At 44.9% G+C, this 14,356-nt stretch overlaps 1 protein-coding gene across 1 annotated transcript; it reads left to right on the top strand.

Moving 5' to 3' along the window:
• Positions 1–7,927: 7,927 nt before the first annotated feature.
• On the top strand, positions 7,928–13,778 carry LOC129843472 (prolargin-like). The gene is made up of 7 exons (XM_055912209.1): positions 7,928–8,070; positions 11,137–11,572; positions 11,688–11,873; positions 12,041–12,198; positions 12,460–12,656; positions 12,933–13,011; positions 13,168–13,778. The coding sequence occupies exons 2-7, from the start codon at positions 11,141–11,143 to the stop codon at positions 13,256–13,258; spliced, it is 1,143 nt and encodes a 380-aa protein (XP_055768184.1). The 5' UTR covers positions 7,928–8,070; positions 11,137–11,140; the 3' UTR covers positions 13,259–13,778.
• The last annotated feature ends 578 nt before the right edge of the window (positions 13,779–14,356 follow it).

Here is a 14,356-nt window from a genome sequence, read left to right on the forward strand (position 1 = left end):
TGGGATTCGAAATGGTAGGTGATCTGTTTGTTAAATTGGCTTTCGGAGACCTTAGAAAGGCAGGGTAGGATAGAAATAGTTCTGTAGCTGTTTCGGTCAAGTGTGTCCCCCCCTTTGAAGAGAGGGATGAACGCAGATGCTTTCCAATCTTTGGGAATCTCAGACGACATGAAAGAGAGGTAGAACAGGCTAGTAATAGGGATTGCAACAATTTCGGCAGCTCATTTTAGAAAGAAAGAGTCCAGATTGTTTAGCCCGGCTGATTTGTGGGGATTCCAGATTTTGCAGCTCTTTCAGAACATCAGCTGACTGGATTTGGGAGAAGGAGAAATGGGGAAGGCTTGGGTGAGTTGCTGTGGGGAGGCAGTGTTGTTGACCGGGGTATGGGGTAGTCAGGTGGAAAGCATGGACAGCCGTAGAAAAATGCTTATTGAAATTCTCAATTATAGTGGATTTATCGGTGGTGACAGAGATTCCTATCCTCAGTGCAATGGGCAGCTGGGAAGAGGTGCTCTTATTCTCCATGGACTTTACAATGTCCCAGAACTTTTTTGAGTTTGTGTCGCAGGAAGCAAATTTCTGCTTGAAGAAGCTAGCCTTTGCTTTTCTAACTACCTGTGTATATTGGTTTCTAACTTCCCTGAAAAGTTGCATTTCACAAGGGCTGTTCGATGCTAATGCAGAACGCCACAGGATTTTTTTGTGTTGGTTAAGGGCAGTCAGGTCTGAAGAGAACCAAGGACTGTATCTGTTCCTGGTTCTACAATTCTTGAATGGGACGTGCTTATTTAAGATGGCGAGGTAGGCCTTTTTAAAGAATAACCAGGCATCCTCTACTGACGGGATGAGGTCAATATCCTTCCAGGATACCCGGGCCAGGTCGATTAGAAAGGCCTGCTCGCTGAAGTGTTTCAGGGAGTGTTTGATAGTGATGAGTGGAGGTCGTTTGAGCACAGCTGGGGGCAGAGGGTGGTCTATAGCAGGTGGCAACGGTGAGAGACTTGTTTTTAGAGAGGTGGATTTTTAAAAGTACAAGTTCAAAACTCTGCAGGCTATCTCTGCAGTAGATTGCAACACCGCCCCCTTTGGCAGTTCTATCTTGTCGGAAAATGTTGTAGTTGTGGATGGAGATTTCAGAGTTATTGGTGGTCTTCCTAAGCCATGATACAGACACGGCTAAGACATCCGGGTTGGCAGAGTATGCTAAAGCAGTGAATAAAACAAACTTAGGGAGGAGGCTTCTAATATTAACATGCATGAAACCAAGGCTTTTACGGTTACAGAAGTCATCAAAAGAGAGCGCCTGGGGAATAGGAGTGGAGCTAGGCACTGCAGGGCCTGGATTCACCACTACATCGCCAGAGGAACAGAGGAGGAGTAGGATAAGGGTACGACTAAAAACTATGAGAATTGGACGTCCAGGACGTCCGGAACAGAGAGTAAAAGGAGCAGGTTTCTGGGGGCGATAAAATAGATTCAAGGTATAGTGTACAGACAAAGGTATGGTAGGATGTGAATACAGTGGAGCTAAACCTAGGCATTGAGTGATGATGAAAGAGATATTGTCTCTAGAAACATGATTGAAACCAGGTTATGTCATCACATAGGTGATGGAACTGAAGGGTTGGATAAGGTATAAGGTATAATGAGCAGGGCTAGAGGCTCTACAGTGAAATAAGCCAATAAACACTAACCAGAACTGCAATGGACAAGGCATATTGACATTAAGGAGTGGCATGCTTAGCCAAGTGATCATAAGGGTCCAGTGAGTAGTGAGGTTGGTTGGGGTCACGGCGATTCAGACAGCTAGCCGAGCCATGGGTAGCAAGCTAGCAGAAGATGGAGGTCTGTTTTTAACCACCCCATGCGTTTCCGTCGGTAGATTAGTGGGGATCCGTGTGGTAGAGGGGACCAATCCAATTGTCAAAATAGTTATAGTTATAGTGGCCCAAGAAGATTGTTCGATAGACCTGTTCAGATAGCAGCCGATATGCTCAAGACAGCTAACGATTAGCGGGTCGCAGTTAGCAGATGGGCGTTCAGGTTACGTCGCGATCGAGGGGCCAGTTGAATAACTCCCTCGGGCAGATAACATCGGTATTCCAGTTGTGAAGGCCCGGTGGGGCTCCGCATCGGCAGTATAACGGGTCCGGATAGGTGATTGTAGCCCAGGAGTGGCTGATCGAACTCTTCAGCTGGCTAGCTCCGGGATAATTGGTGTTTGCTCCAGAATCGACGTTAGCCAATAGTCACTCGGATAGCAGCTAGTTAGCTGCAAGATCCAGGTGTAAATGTCCAGAGCTTGCGGTAGAAATCCGGGGATATGGAGAGAAAATAGGTCAGGTATGCTCTGGTCTGAGTCGCGTTGCACAAAACTGGCGCTAGCTTTCCGAGCTAAAGGATAGCTGATGACCGCTAGCCGTGGTTAGCTGAATACTAACGTTACCTAGTGAGCTGGCTAACTTCTGGCTAGTTTCTGTTGTGGATTTCGGATATGAGGTGCATTATATATATTTTTTTTAACGATCCGCACCACATTTGGTGAGGCAGGTTGCAGGAGAGTGTTTTGAATTTGAGTTTTTAGAAAAAAATATATTAAAAGATATGAGAAGAAAAATATAAAAATATATAAAATATATATACACGGGACAAGACGAGGACAAACGATGTCTGACTGCTACGCCATCTTGGGAAAATTCCATGCCATAGACATGCCATAGACATATTTGTGCCTAGCCCGCCACGGGAGTCGCTACAGCACGATGGGAGAAGGACATCCCGGCCGGCCAAACTCTCCCCTAACTGTGCGTCATCTTATGGGTCTCCCGGTCGCAGCCGGCACGGGTCTCAAACCAGCATCAGTAGCAACACAGTTTGCACTGCGACCCAGTGTCTTAGACCGCTGTGCCACTCAGGAGGCTCCATCCACCAAGTTTTTAATGCTTATCATTGCCTTGCACAAAGTATCAAAATACAAAAATACCATACAGGACTCTTCAAGAATTTTATTTAATGAGAAAATATGGAAAAATAAATAATGAGATGTTAATTATATAAAGCAGCCCATGTATTCATCTGCCAGAGAGTAGCCCCAATCGGCCCGAGCCCCGATTAGAGTTTGACTCTCAGCCAAGTGCCCAGACTCTCAGCCAAGTGCCCAGTTTGACTCTCAGCCAAGTGCCCAGACTCTCAGCCAGAATCGGCCCAGATCCATTGTGCTAGCTGGGAACTCACCAAATTATGCAATTTATCGTGGAAGAATGGTGTTGCATCCCTCCAATAGAGTTACAAACACATGTAGAATATATGCCAAGACACATTGAAGCTCTTCTGGCTGCTTGTGGTGGCCCAACACTTTATGTTGGTGCTTCCTTTATTTTAGCAGTTACCTGTATTATCATGTTACTGTTCTAGTTCTGTCTGTCTATCTGTCTGACCTATTATCTTGTGTTACTGCTCTCCGTCTGTCTGATTATGTGTCTGATCTTTTATCTCGTGTTACGGCTCTAGGTCATGGTCTGGTTGTGTCTAATATGAAGGATGATTGATTGGCTGTGGTGAGCTCCTGACACACGAAGCACATGATGAGTTCTCTTCTGTCTTACAGCCTTCAGCAGAAGACCTGGCCCAGATGTCTGAATGTAGAACTCAATAAGATCCACTTGTCATGGGCAGAAGCAAAGGAAGCAGTCAGAAAGTCCTGCAGAGTTGGGAAACATTAGGACAAGCCCCGTGTTCCTCCATAAATTAAGTGAATTAAGTGAGTAAGTCAGTTAAAGGCTTTAGTTGTCCTCCTACGTGGCAGGCTCGCCCCTCTGTCTGGCTGTGGTATAGATGGATGAGCTGTAGTGGGAGGTCTGTCAGCAGGCTCAGCAAAGAATCACCCATCTTGCATGCGTATGGACTTTGATGTTGGTTCCAAACTTTTGGTTACCCTTTACCATGCTTTGACTGCTTTTGAATGGATTTACTCAGGGTCGTGTACAGACTTTTCGAGCGTCTGTGCACCAAAAAAGGGTACCCCTCCCCCCAAAAACGTTGACTTTCATTTCGTAGATTCATAACATATTATCTAATGTTCCTGTTGCCAAATTTCAATATATATTTTTCTCCATAGGCCTTAATGTTCTGCAAAATCACACTCATCCAACCTTAAGCAAGCTTAAAGCCTACTGCTCAAAGAGAGGGCAAAGAGGGATGGGCTATCAGTTGATCATGGCGAATACAGAATCAGCTAATTAGCTAGCTAGCTAGCAGCGGTGTAAAGTACCTAAGTAAAAATACTTGAAAGTACATAAGTCGTTTTTTGGGGTATCTGTACTTTACTATTCATATTTTTGGCAACTTTTACTTTTACTTCTTTACATCCCTAAAGAAAATAATGTGCTTTTACTCCATACATTTTCCCTGACACCCAAAAGTACATTTTGACAGGAAAATGTTCCAAATTCACAAACTTATCAAAAGAACATCCCTGGTCCTCCGTAGTGCCTCTGAGCTGGCAAACTCACTAAACACAAATGCTTAATTTGTAAATTATGTCTGAGTGTTGGAGTGGGCCCCTGGCTATCGTTCAATAAAAAAAATTGCGCAATCTGGTTTGCTTAATATAAGGAATTTGAAATGATTGACACTTTTACTTTTGATTCTTAAGTATATGTGAAACCAAATACTTTTAGACTTTTACTCTAGTCGTATTTTACTGGGTGACTTTCACTTTCACTTTTACTTTTCGATTAAGGTATCTTTACTTTTACTCAAGTATGACAATTAAGTACCTTTTCCAACCCCCTGCTAGCTAGTTAGCTGTTCTGTTGAAACAATCTACCTAGTCTTTACCTGTGATTCTAGTTTGTTCTGCCGCTGACGTCTGCCTCTTAGGCCTACTAACAAACAATCTACCTAGTCTTTACCTGTGATTCTAGTTTGTTCTGCCGCTGACATCTGCCTCTTCGGACTACTAACAAACAATCTACCTAGTCTTTACCTGTGATTCTAGTTTGTTCTGCCGCTGACATCTGCCTCTTAGGCCTACTAACAAACAATCTACCTAGTCTTTACCTGTGATTCTAGTTTGTTCTGCCGCTGACATCTGCCTCTTAGGCCTACTAACAAACAATCTACCTAGTCTTTACCTGTGATTCTAGTTTGTTCTGCCGCTGACATCTGCCTCTTAGGCCTACTAACAAACAATCTACCTAGTCTTTACCTGTGATTCTAGTTTGTTCTGCCGCTGACATCTGCCTCTTAGGCCTACTAACAAACAATCTACCTAGTCTTTACCTGTGATTCTAGTTTGTTCTGCCGCTGACGTCTGCCTCTTCGGCCTACTAACAAACAATCGAATTGAAGCCTTCCCTGTTGCAGACAGTAAGATGACAGATGCAACTCAAAAGGTAGCAACTACGACACTGCTGTTTGGTGACGGTAGCTTCTGCCTGCAGGACGAGTGCAATGCACGCTCACATGGGGGCAGAGGGGCAGGTGAGGGGGACTGTTCCAAGATCAAACAATGAGAGATTAGCTTGTTTTTTGGGGCAATTCGTTTAAACAACAACAGAGAAAATGTAGAAAAAGTGAAATAAAAATGTAATAATACAAAATGCCACCTCTCTGGAAGGGCACTTCTCTCATAGGAGGTCAAAAGGGCAGGAGCTCAGGCAAGCTTAGACCTCTATCTGTGCACGTGTCTGGCATCACTAGGGAGCCTTTCGTTTTGTTTTCTTTCAGTTTATATTTTAATGATTCAGGTCCAGGGTTTTGATGAACATTAAATTATAAATGACTTTGTAAAACGTTGTGATGTAGAAATACAATTTGATTGATTGAGATAACTAACGTCTCCAGTGCTTAAACACTGCGACTGCCAACAGCATGCGTACTTACCTGTTCAGCAGTAAATCTGATGGCTGTTCTGACTTAGACTGTCAACTAGCCCTTTAAAGATGTCAGTTCTGTGTCTTTGGGAGTGACGATGGGGAGTGTTTACACTTTATTAACATATAATTACCATCAACATAATTGATGATACTTTGGTAATAAACATTAAGCACTCGCCTATGTTCTTGTAAAGCTGTATCCAGTGTGCAGGCACATTATTGTGTACTGCAGTCACAGTGGGAATATTGCAGTGTTGGCTGTAGGTCAATCAGTGTGTTTTTCCATAGACAAGCATCTCTAAGGTCTCTGGCTCTAACCCACCAGACTCGAAGGTCTGAGTCCCAAATGACCACATGGGCCCTGGTCAAAAGTAGTGCACTATATAGGGAATAGGGTGCCATTTGGGACTCAGCCTAAGTTCCTCAGCTCTGAGCTCTGAGGTCTAAACAGTGGAATCATCCCAGTCATCTTCTAAATGACGGAACAGGACGTTCCTGCAGCACTTTTACCCAGACTACCCCTCCTGCCTGGCCTGATTATGACTGGCCTATGGTTGGAAAACAGCTGCTGTAGTGTTCACCACTCTAATAGTGGGGATATAGTGGGTATAGGATGCAGAGACAGTAACAGTGGTGGTTATAGTTGGAATATAGGTGTAGGGTACAGTAAAAGTAGGTATGGGGAAATGAAGGGGTGATGAAGAGAGGGAAGGAGGTGGAAATGGAGGGGTGAAAGAAAGAAGGAAAAGGGAGGGAGTAAGAGAGAGGGAGAAGCAAAGGGATACGAGAGTGAGGGAGAGGAAAGGGTGAGATGGATGGAATAAGGGAGCAAGGGAGTGAGACAGTGAGGGAGAGGAAGAGGTGTGTGAAACAGTTCTCCACATGTGTTCCCCTCGTTACCCTGAGCTGCATGCTGCTCATTCTGCAGGAATGTATTGTTAACGTGTCTTATAACCTCAGCCTGACACACACATACGCATGACTGCACGCATGTGAACACACACACACACACACTTAATAAGACTCCCCATTGCACTAACCGCACAGCTGCTCTGTGCAATAAACTACCTCACAAAATACAAAGCTCAACAGCACTCAGCATAACACACAACACTCAATGAGTAATACACGTGCTGCTTCTGTCTTTCTATGTGTTGATGCAGAATCACAGGACTCAGTGGGGCGGTTTCCCGAACACAGAGTAAACCAAATCCTGGACAAAATATTAGGCAAGTCAGTTAAGAACAAATTCTTACTTACAATGACAACCTAGAAACAGTGGGTTAACTGCCTTGTTCAGAGGCAGAACAACAGATTTTTACCTTGACAGCTCAGGGATTCAATCTAGAAACCTTTTGGTTACTGGCCCAATGCTCTAACCACTAGGATACCTGCCACCCTGTGTGTGTGTGTGTGTGTGTGTGTGTGTGTGTGTGTGTGTGTGTGTGTGTGTGTGTGTGTGTGTGTGTGTGTGTGTGTGTGTGTGTGTGTGTGTGTGTGTGTGTGTGTGTGTGTGTGTGTGTGTGTGCGTGCGCGTGTGCATGTGCGTGTGCGTGTGCGTGTGCCATTTGGGAATGATCCAGAGCGCTACACAAATACATAGCATCATACCACAATCAGCAGAGAAAACTCTAATGGAAGACACATGAGAAAGCAGTATGCTGATACATCATATAAACAAACAATAGAGAGTGGGTGGGTGGGAGGGAGACTAGGATACTGGGAGAGAGACCAAATGGGAGAGGGCTTTTATGGGGGTCAGAACAAATGTTTATATTATCACAGACACCTGCCCAAAACCCCACCCAACCACATGCCTGGGTCACAAGTACACTTACACACAAACACACACACACACACACATACACTGAGTCTGGTGAGAATACATCCTCGTTCAACAGGATAGGAGTGGAGATTAAATGTGCTGTGGAGGGCCAGAGAGAGAGGGAAGGAGGGAGAGAGTGTAGACGAGAGGATTGGAGAGAGGGAGGGAGTGGAGGAGAGGGGGAAACACTATGACCTTCAGAGGGAAAGATAGCCAGGGAACCAACCCAATAGGAGGTTTGTCCACTGAGAAGAAGAGGAGGGAGAGAGGGGGAGAGAGAGGGAGGCGTAAGAGAAGGGTGGGAGAGACAAAAAGCAGAGAGTCAGAAAACTCGATTTGATAAAAGAGGGCAGGTACCATTGGCAGGTAAGACAATGTTTGTTGTTTCTTTTCTCCAGGGGGGGCGCTTATAGATGTGACACGGTTGATAACAGAATGTAAACAAAGTGAGGCCAGGAGAGAGTGTGTGTCTCTCAGAATATGTGCGGTGTATGTGGGGACGAGGAGTGTGTGTGTACGTGTGTACGTGCGTGCATGTCTTGGCAGAGAGGCGGACGTGAACAGAGCCTGGCAGTGTGTGTTTCTACAGAGGCGCTGAATGAGAGCGGTACGGAAAACTCTACCCAGAGAGAGAGCTTGTTCTAGAACGCTTGTTGCTTCTGGAATGCCTGTTGCTTCGGCTAACGTTCTCTCACAAAGCAGATTCTAGAATGCTGCTGCTCTGTGACATTCAGACAAATAGTGACACACCTATCCATTTCACCTTTGTTCAGCTAATCATGTTGATTTCCTGTTTCAAGTTGATGGAAGGGTTGTACTGGGTGGCTAATGAACAGAAAGCAGAGTTGATCTTTTTCACAGTCTGCCTTATGAAAACACTGCTGTGCTGTGTTTGGCCGGGGCAGGCGAGACTGTGTCACTCTACCCTCTACAACTCTATGCTTTACATTACATAGGGCTAGACAACTGTCCTGGTGTCTGTCAAGGCGTATGTCTGTCTCTCTGTCCAACTGTCAGTTCTGCCACATGTCACATGTCTACACTATGTAAAGCTTCTCGGATTGGCAGGTCACAATAATATGCAGATTTTTGTTGATCATAGTCTTCGAAAATAGAGAAGAAGCTTTCTGAAATCTCCAGAAACATCTCAGGAACATTCATTCCTTCATAATGGGCTGTGGTCTGGTCTGGTTTGGTTGGATTGGATCTCTGTTTTTTTACACAGCGATAAAACACTGTCAATGGAATTCATTATTGACAAGAATCCAGGCTGCATTGGGAACATTGTGAAAATTGATCATTGTGGTTCGAACAACACATATTTGCTGTCTAATACTTGCTATAAAGCATCTACATCATTCTGCCAAAAGAACTGAACGTTTTCTATTTGACAGTTGGCAAAATTTCCTTAAAAATATGGGTCACCCAGAAGTTTAGACAGCCAGGCTATATATCTGCCTGTCATCTCAAGCAGTTTTAACAGTGCAGACAGTCCAATGTTGTTCCTTGCTTGTCTGCAGACCCTGCTCTGTCTTTCTCAGTTTTTTCCAAATGGGGCATCACATCCTCGGGATGGAGATAAATCCGGCTGGGTTGTTGTGGTTAGAAAACATGACTTTAAAATGCTTTAGGTGAGTCAAAGCCCAGCAAAGTTGACGTGTTACCAGTCACATTTCTGACTCGTCTTTAGATCTCGTCTCAGTAGAGTTTCCAACCCTGCTGTCCGGGAGAGCAGTAAAGCGTTTCCGAGATATATTATGGTGCATCAATTAAATCAACAGTGGAAAAGTTAATAAAGTTGAAGGATTCTTCTAATCTTTCCTGGATGAACATGGAGCAAGTGGGCAACTCTAACACAGTTGTGACCCAGGTGTGCTGATCCCTGAGTATTGGAGTCTTGTCTCTACATATATCTCCTGTTGATTTACAACCCTAACTCGCAGATTAGCTGTGACTATGGTATAAGTGAACTCCAGACTGTCATCTCTCTCGTTGTCTAACAACAGCCCTAACTCTGTACTGAAATCCTGACATCTTGATGACGGCTGTTGGGGTTCTGGACTACTGAGAGAAGAAAAGTGAAATCACACTCTGGCCTGAGTGGCCTTGCCAGAGAGCACGATTAGTTTGAAAGGAAGGGAAGTTCAGAGATGTTTATCCTGGCCTGGACATACTTAGGCTGGAAGAATAGTTGTCTAATGACTCATGATAATCTCAGATATTTATGGAACTGGCCAGAAGGCTTTCTCACGACAAACAAAGGACAGAAACACACAGTCAATCCCACACTGTTGTAAGATGCTGACCCATAACACCTTGTCTTTTTGCCAGTAGTCAGTAGAAAGCTTGACATAATAATGCCTGGATCAGAGTCACAGTAACCATATGTTTCATGAGAACTCGGTCAATAGCTACAAACTAATGACCCACGACTGTTTTCCTCTGATCTGCAGTAGGCTTCTGGGTGTTCAACTGCTAGAGAGAAGTAAGAAAAAGATAGAGGGGGGAGAGAAAGAGAGAGAGAGAAAGAGAGAGAGAAAGAGATGTATATGGAGATTCCTAGTGAGGATCTCTCTATGCTGTTAGAAAACCAACCCTCCGCCCGTCTCAGAGCTCCAGCCACTCTGGAGCTACAGCCCATCCCATACAGCCCCCTCTGTTCCCCCTCGTCAGGAAGAAACTCTCTCTGGACCAACACACACAATGGAGGCTTTATCCTTCAGCTTCCTCTATACCTCTCTCTGTCTCTCCCACTCTCTAACTTACCCCCCTCTCATCCTCTCTCCCTCCCCATTCTCTCTCACCCTATCACTCCCTTATCCCTCTCTCCCTCTTCCCCCCTCCCTCTCTAACTTCTCTCTCTGTACCCCTCTCTCTCCTTCTCTCATCCTCTCTCCTTACCCTTCCCTCCCTCTTTAACTCCTCTCTCCTCTCTATACCTCTCTCGATCCCCACCTTTCTCTCTTTCTCTCACCCTCCCCTCTCTCCTTCTCCCTCTTATTTTTAACAGCTGTAAAGGAATAGCTAATGCTTTACCCAGACATGAATGAGAACCATGTCTGCGTCCTTCGCCTGCACAGGTCACTTTACCCAACTCAACCTTTATATAAGCTGCTTACAAAATCCCTGCTAAAGGCTAGAGGAAAATATGACTGTACTGGTTACTAGCAAGCAAACCACCACTTGGTAAAATTTAGGGCATAATGATGCCTTCATAACTTAGAAGACCTACCGGTAGATGCATCACAAATCATTTAGAATCACAGTCATACTGCATAAAGGATTATCTCCTGAAATCTGGTGCTTTACCAAATGTCAAAATGTGGTATAACCCTTTTCTTACCCCTTTAGTTTTACATTTTCTTACATACAGTATGTATATCTCTCCTCCACCCCCTCTTTCTCTCCTCCTCATCCGCTCTTTCCATCCAGGACAATGAAGACAGGTGTGGGACTCTACACTGCCCTGGTGCTCTGTCTCCTGATGGGGACAGTGTTTTTACAGAGACCACGGCCTAAGAAACCTCCTAAGCCTCCAAAGCCCACCAAGCGCCCCTCCTTCAAGCCTGCCCCGCCACCTAAGGAACCAGAACCCCAGGAGCCCACAGACTTCCCCCCTCCCATCATTGGCCCCCCTTCCATGTTCCCTGACTGTCCCCGGGAGTGTTTCTGCCCCCCTTCCTTCCCCAATGCCCTCTATTGCGAGAACCGGAACCTCCGTACGGTCCCTTTGATCCCGTCCAGAGTACACTACCTGTACCTGCAGAACAACTACATCTCCGAGGTAACAGCGGAACCCTTCAACAATGCCACAGAGCTGAGATGGGTCAACATGGCCAACAATCGCATCAAAAAAGTGGACAAGAAGGTGAGAGCTTTATTTGATTTATTTCTTTAGTATTTGATATATTTAGTCATGTATTCAGTTATATTCATTCATATTTTTTTTCCTCGCTATATGTCTGTCTGTCCGTCTCTCTCAGGTGTTTGAGAAGGTACCTGGTCTGTTGTTTCTCTACATGGAGAGGAACCAGCTAAAGGAGGTTCCTGATGACCTGCCAGCTGGGTTGGAGCAGCTCAGACTCAGCCACAACCAGATCTCCAAGATCCCCTCTGGAGCCTTTGGCAAGATGGAGCACCTCGCTCTGCTCGACCTGCACCACAACAAGGTACACACACACATCCATGCAAGCAAGCACAAACACACATGTGCAATCAATCAACCACACTCACAAATGTGCAAATACACACACGCGCATGCATGCACGTAGAAACATACACACTAAATCATATAAACACACACTCCCACACTTCGTGTATTCTCTGTTGTGTTTAGTTGAGTGACAGTGACATGGGGAAGAACACGTTTAAAGACCTAAAGACCCTGGTTCAGCTGAACTTGGCCCACAACATCCTGAAGAAGATGCCAGCTAATATCCCCAATGGCATCGCACAGCTATTCCTGGACAGGAACAACATTGACAACATCCCTAAGTAAGCACACTCAGGCACGCGAGCACGAGGCAGGCATGCAAGCACGTATGCACACACACACGCTCACACAGATGCACACACGCATGATCTATTGACCGAAACATTGGTGTGAGATACAGCAAATCATGAATGGCATTGCGCTCAAATTCTCTATCCCCGATGCACCTTGATTACAAACGTTTTTTTTTCAAGAATGTTGATAATACATGAGCGTGCTAAAGTAAGAACCCTCTAATGAACCCGCTTGTCTTCTCCATACAGGGACTACTTCCAAGGCTTCTCCAACCTGGCGTTTGTGAGACTCAACTACAACCAGCTGAGTGATAAGGGAGTCCCTAAGGCTGTGTTCAACGTCTCCACTCTGCTAGACCTTCACCTGGCCCACAACCAGCTCACCTCCGTCCCCCTGTTCAACCCCCAGCTGGAGCAGTTGCACCTCAACCACAACAGCATCGAGAGTGAGTAGCCTAACATAAGACTGTAATAAGTCCGTAGCATGACAACATCACCTCAGAGAGTGAGTAACACAACACATACCATGACTCCAACCACATCACAATCATAACAGCATCGCGAGTGAGTAACACACAATGGCAGTACAACCATAAGTAGCTAACATAACCACGACAGCATTGAGAGTGAGTAACTTGTGTGTGTGTGTGTGTGTGTGTGTGTGTGTGTGTGTGTGTGTGTGTGTGTGTGTGTGTGTGTGTGTGTGTGTGTTCCTGTGTCAGGTATTAATGGGACCCAGTTGTGTCCATTTAGTCTGTCCTCTGAGAGTCTGACTGATGAGGCTCTGATGCCCAGGCTCAGGTAATACAACTTTGTATACAGTACATAACACAATAGGCATGGTCGATTGATTGATTAATTGTGTATTTGATTTTTTGATTTTTTGATTGATCGATCAATTCATTGCTTGATTGTTTGCTTGCTTGATTGATTTATTGATTGATTGACACCCACCAGGTACCTGCGTCTGGATGGGAACCACCTGAGTCCTCCTGTCCCTCTGGATGTCATCATGTGTTTCAGACACCTCAAGTCCATCGTTATCTAGAACCAGGCCTGGAGTCAGGGGCTGCTTCAGGACACAAACACAAACACACACACATACATGCACACACGCGCACTCACACAGTCAGCAAATGGCAGCAAACCTACGCAGATGTACGCAAGGCCACGCACGGACACGCACACACACGCTGCCTCGGACACAAACAGACATGCTTGCCCATACGCAGTCACACGCACATACACTCACACACGCACACACACACACATTACTATTTCAGATGGGTGAAATGGTGCCAAATGACCTGAGTTAAATGCTAGCTGTACAGCTTTGACAACTTCAGGAATATTTCACTCGTCTAAACAAATATTTATAAAACTAAGAACCAACCCGGCGCATTGACTACGTCTTTGCAGCATGGATGTATCTGCAGTTACTACCATGTAGTTTCAAATGCCCTTGGGGAATCTGTGTTTTTGAGGTACTTTGTTTATAAAAAAATATACAATTATATCCTTGTTTTTTGTATAAAGCAGTTGTGTACAAATAAAATAAATCAAATCTACTCTTGGCCAAATCATGCATCCTTTCCTATCCACATCCTTCTTATCCATCTGTCACGATCGTGTGGCGGATTGACGGACCAAAAAGCAGCTTTTTGGAAAATAAGCCATCTTCTTTTATTAGAACAAGAAGATGAACACGACACAAAAACACTTTAACAAAACAACAAAAACAACAAAACGACCGTGAAGCTACAAACGTTGTGCACAAACAGACAGGCTACTAACGTTCTTACATAGACAATTACCCACAACCAATGAGAGCCTATGGCTACCCTAAATAAGGCTCCCAATCAGAGACAACCGAAATCAGCTGTCTCTAATTGGGAACTCATTCAGGTAACCATAGACTCTCCTAGATAACTAACCACCATAGACAATGCTAAACATCTACACTCAACACAAAACCATATACTACACCCATTAACCCCTTTACCAAATAAACACCCAAAACAACAAAATATAAACATTCCCCATGTCACACCCTGACCTAACTAAAATAATAAAGAAAACAAAGAATAATAAGGCCAGGGCGTGACATAACCCCCCCCTTGAGGCGCGAACTCCGGGCGCACCATAC

The sequence above is a fragment of the Salvelinus fontinalis genome, chromosome 3 (genome assembly GCF_029448725.1).
Source record: "Salvelinus fontinalis isolate EN_2023a chromosome 3, ASM2944872v1, whole genome shotgun sequence".
Lineage (NCBI taxonomy): Eukaryota > Metazoa > Chordata > Actinopteri > Salmoniformes > Salmonidae > Salvelinus > Salvelinus fontinalis.

Excerpts from the sequence above, each read along its gene's own strand:
- LOC129843472 (XM_055912209.1), top strand. The coding sequence starts at position 11,141 with ATGAAGACAGGTGTGGGACTCTACACTGCCCTGGTGCTCTGTCTCCTG. Across the intron at positions 11,573-11,687 it reads TCAAAAAAGTGGACAAGAAG|GTGTTTGAGAAGGTACCTGG; the intron begins GTGAGAGCTTTA and ends CGTCTCTCTCAG. Across the intron at positions 12,657-12,932 it reads CAACCACAACAGCATCGAGA|GTATTAATGGGACCCAGTTG; the intron begins GTGAGTAGCCTA and ends TTCCTGTGTCAG.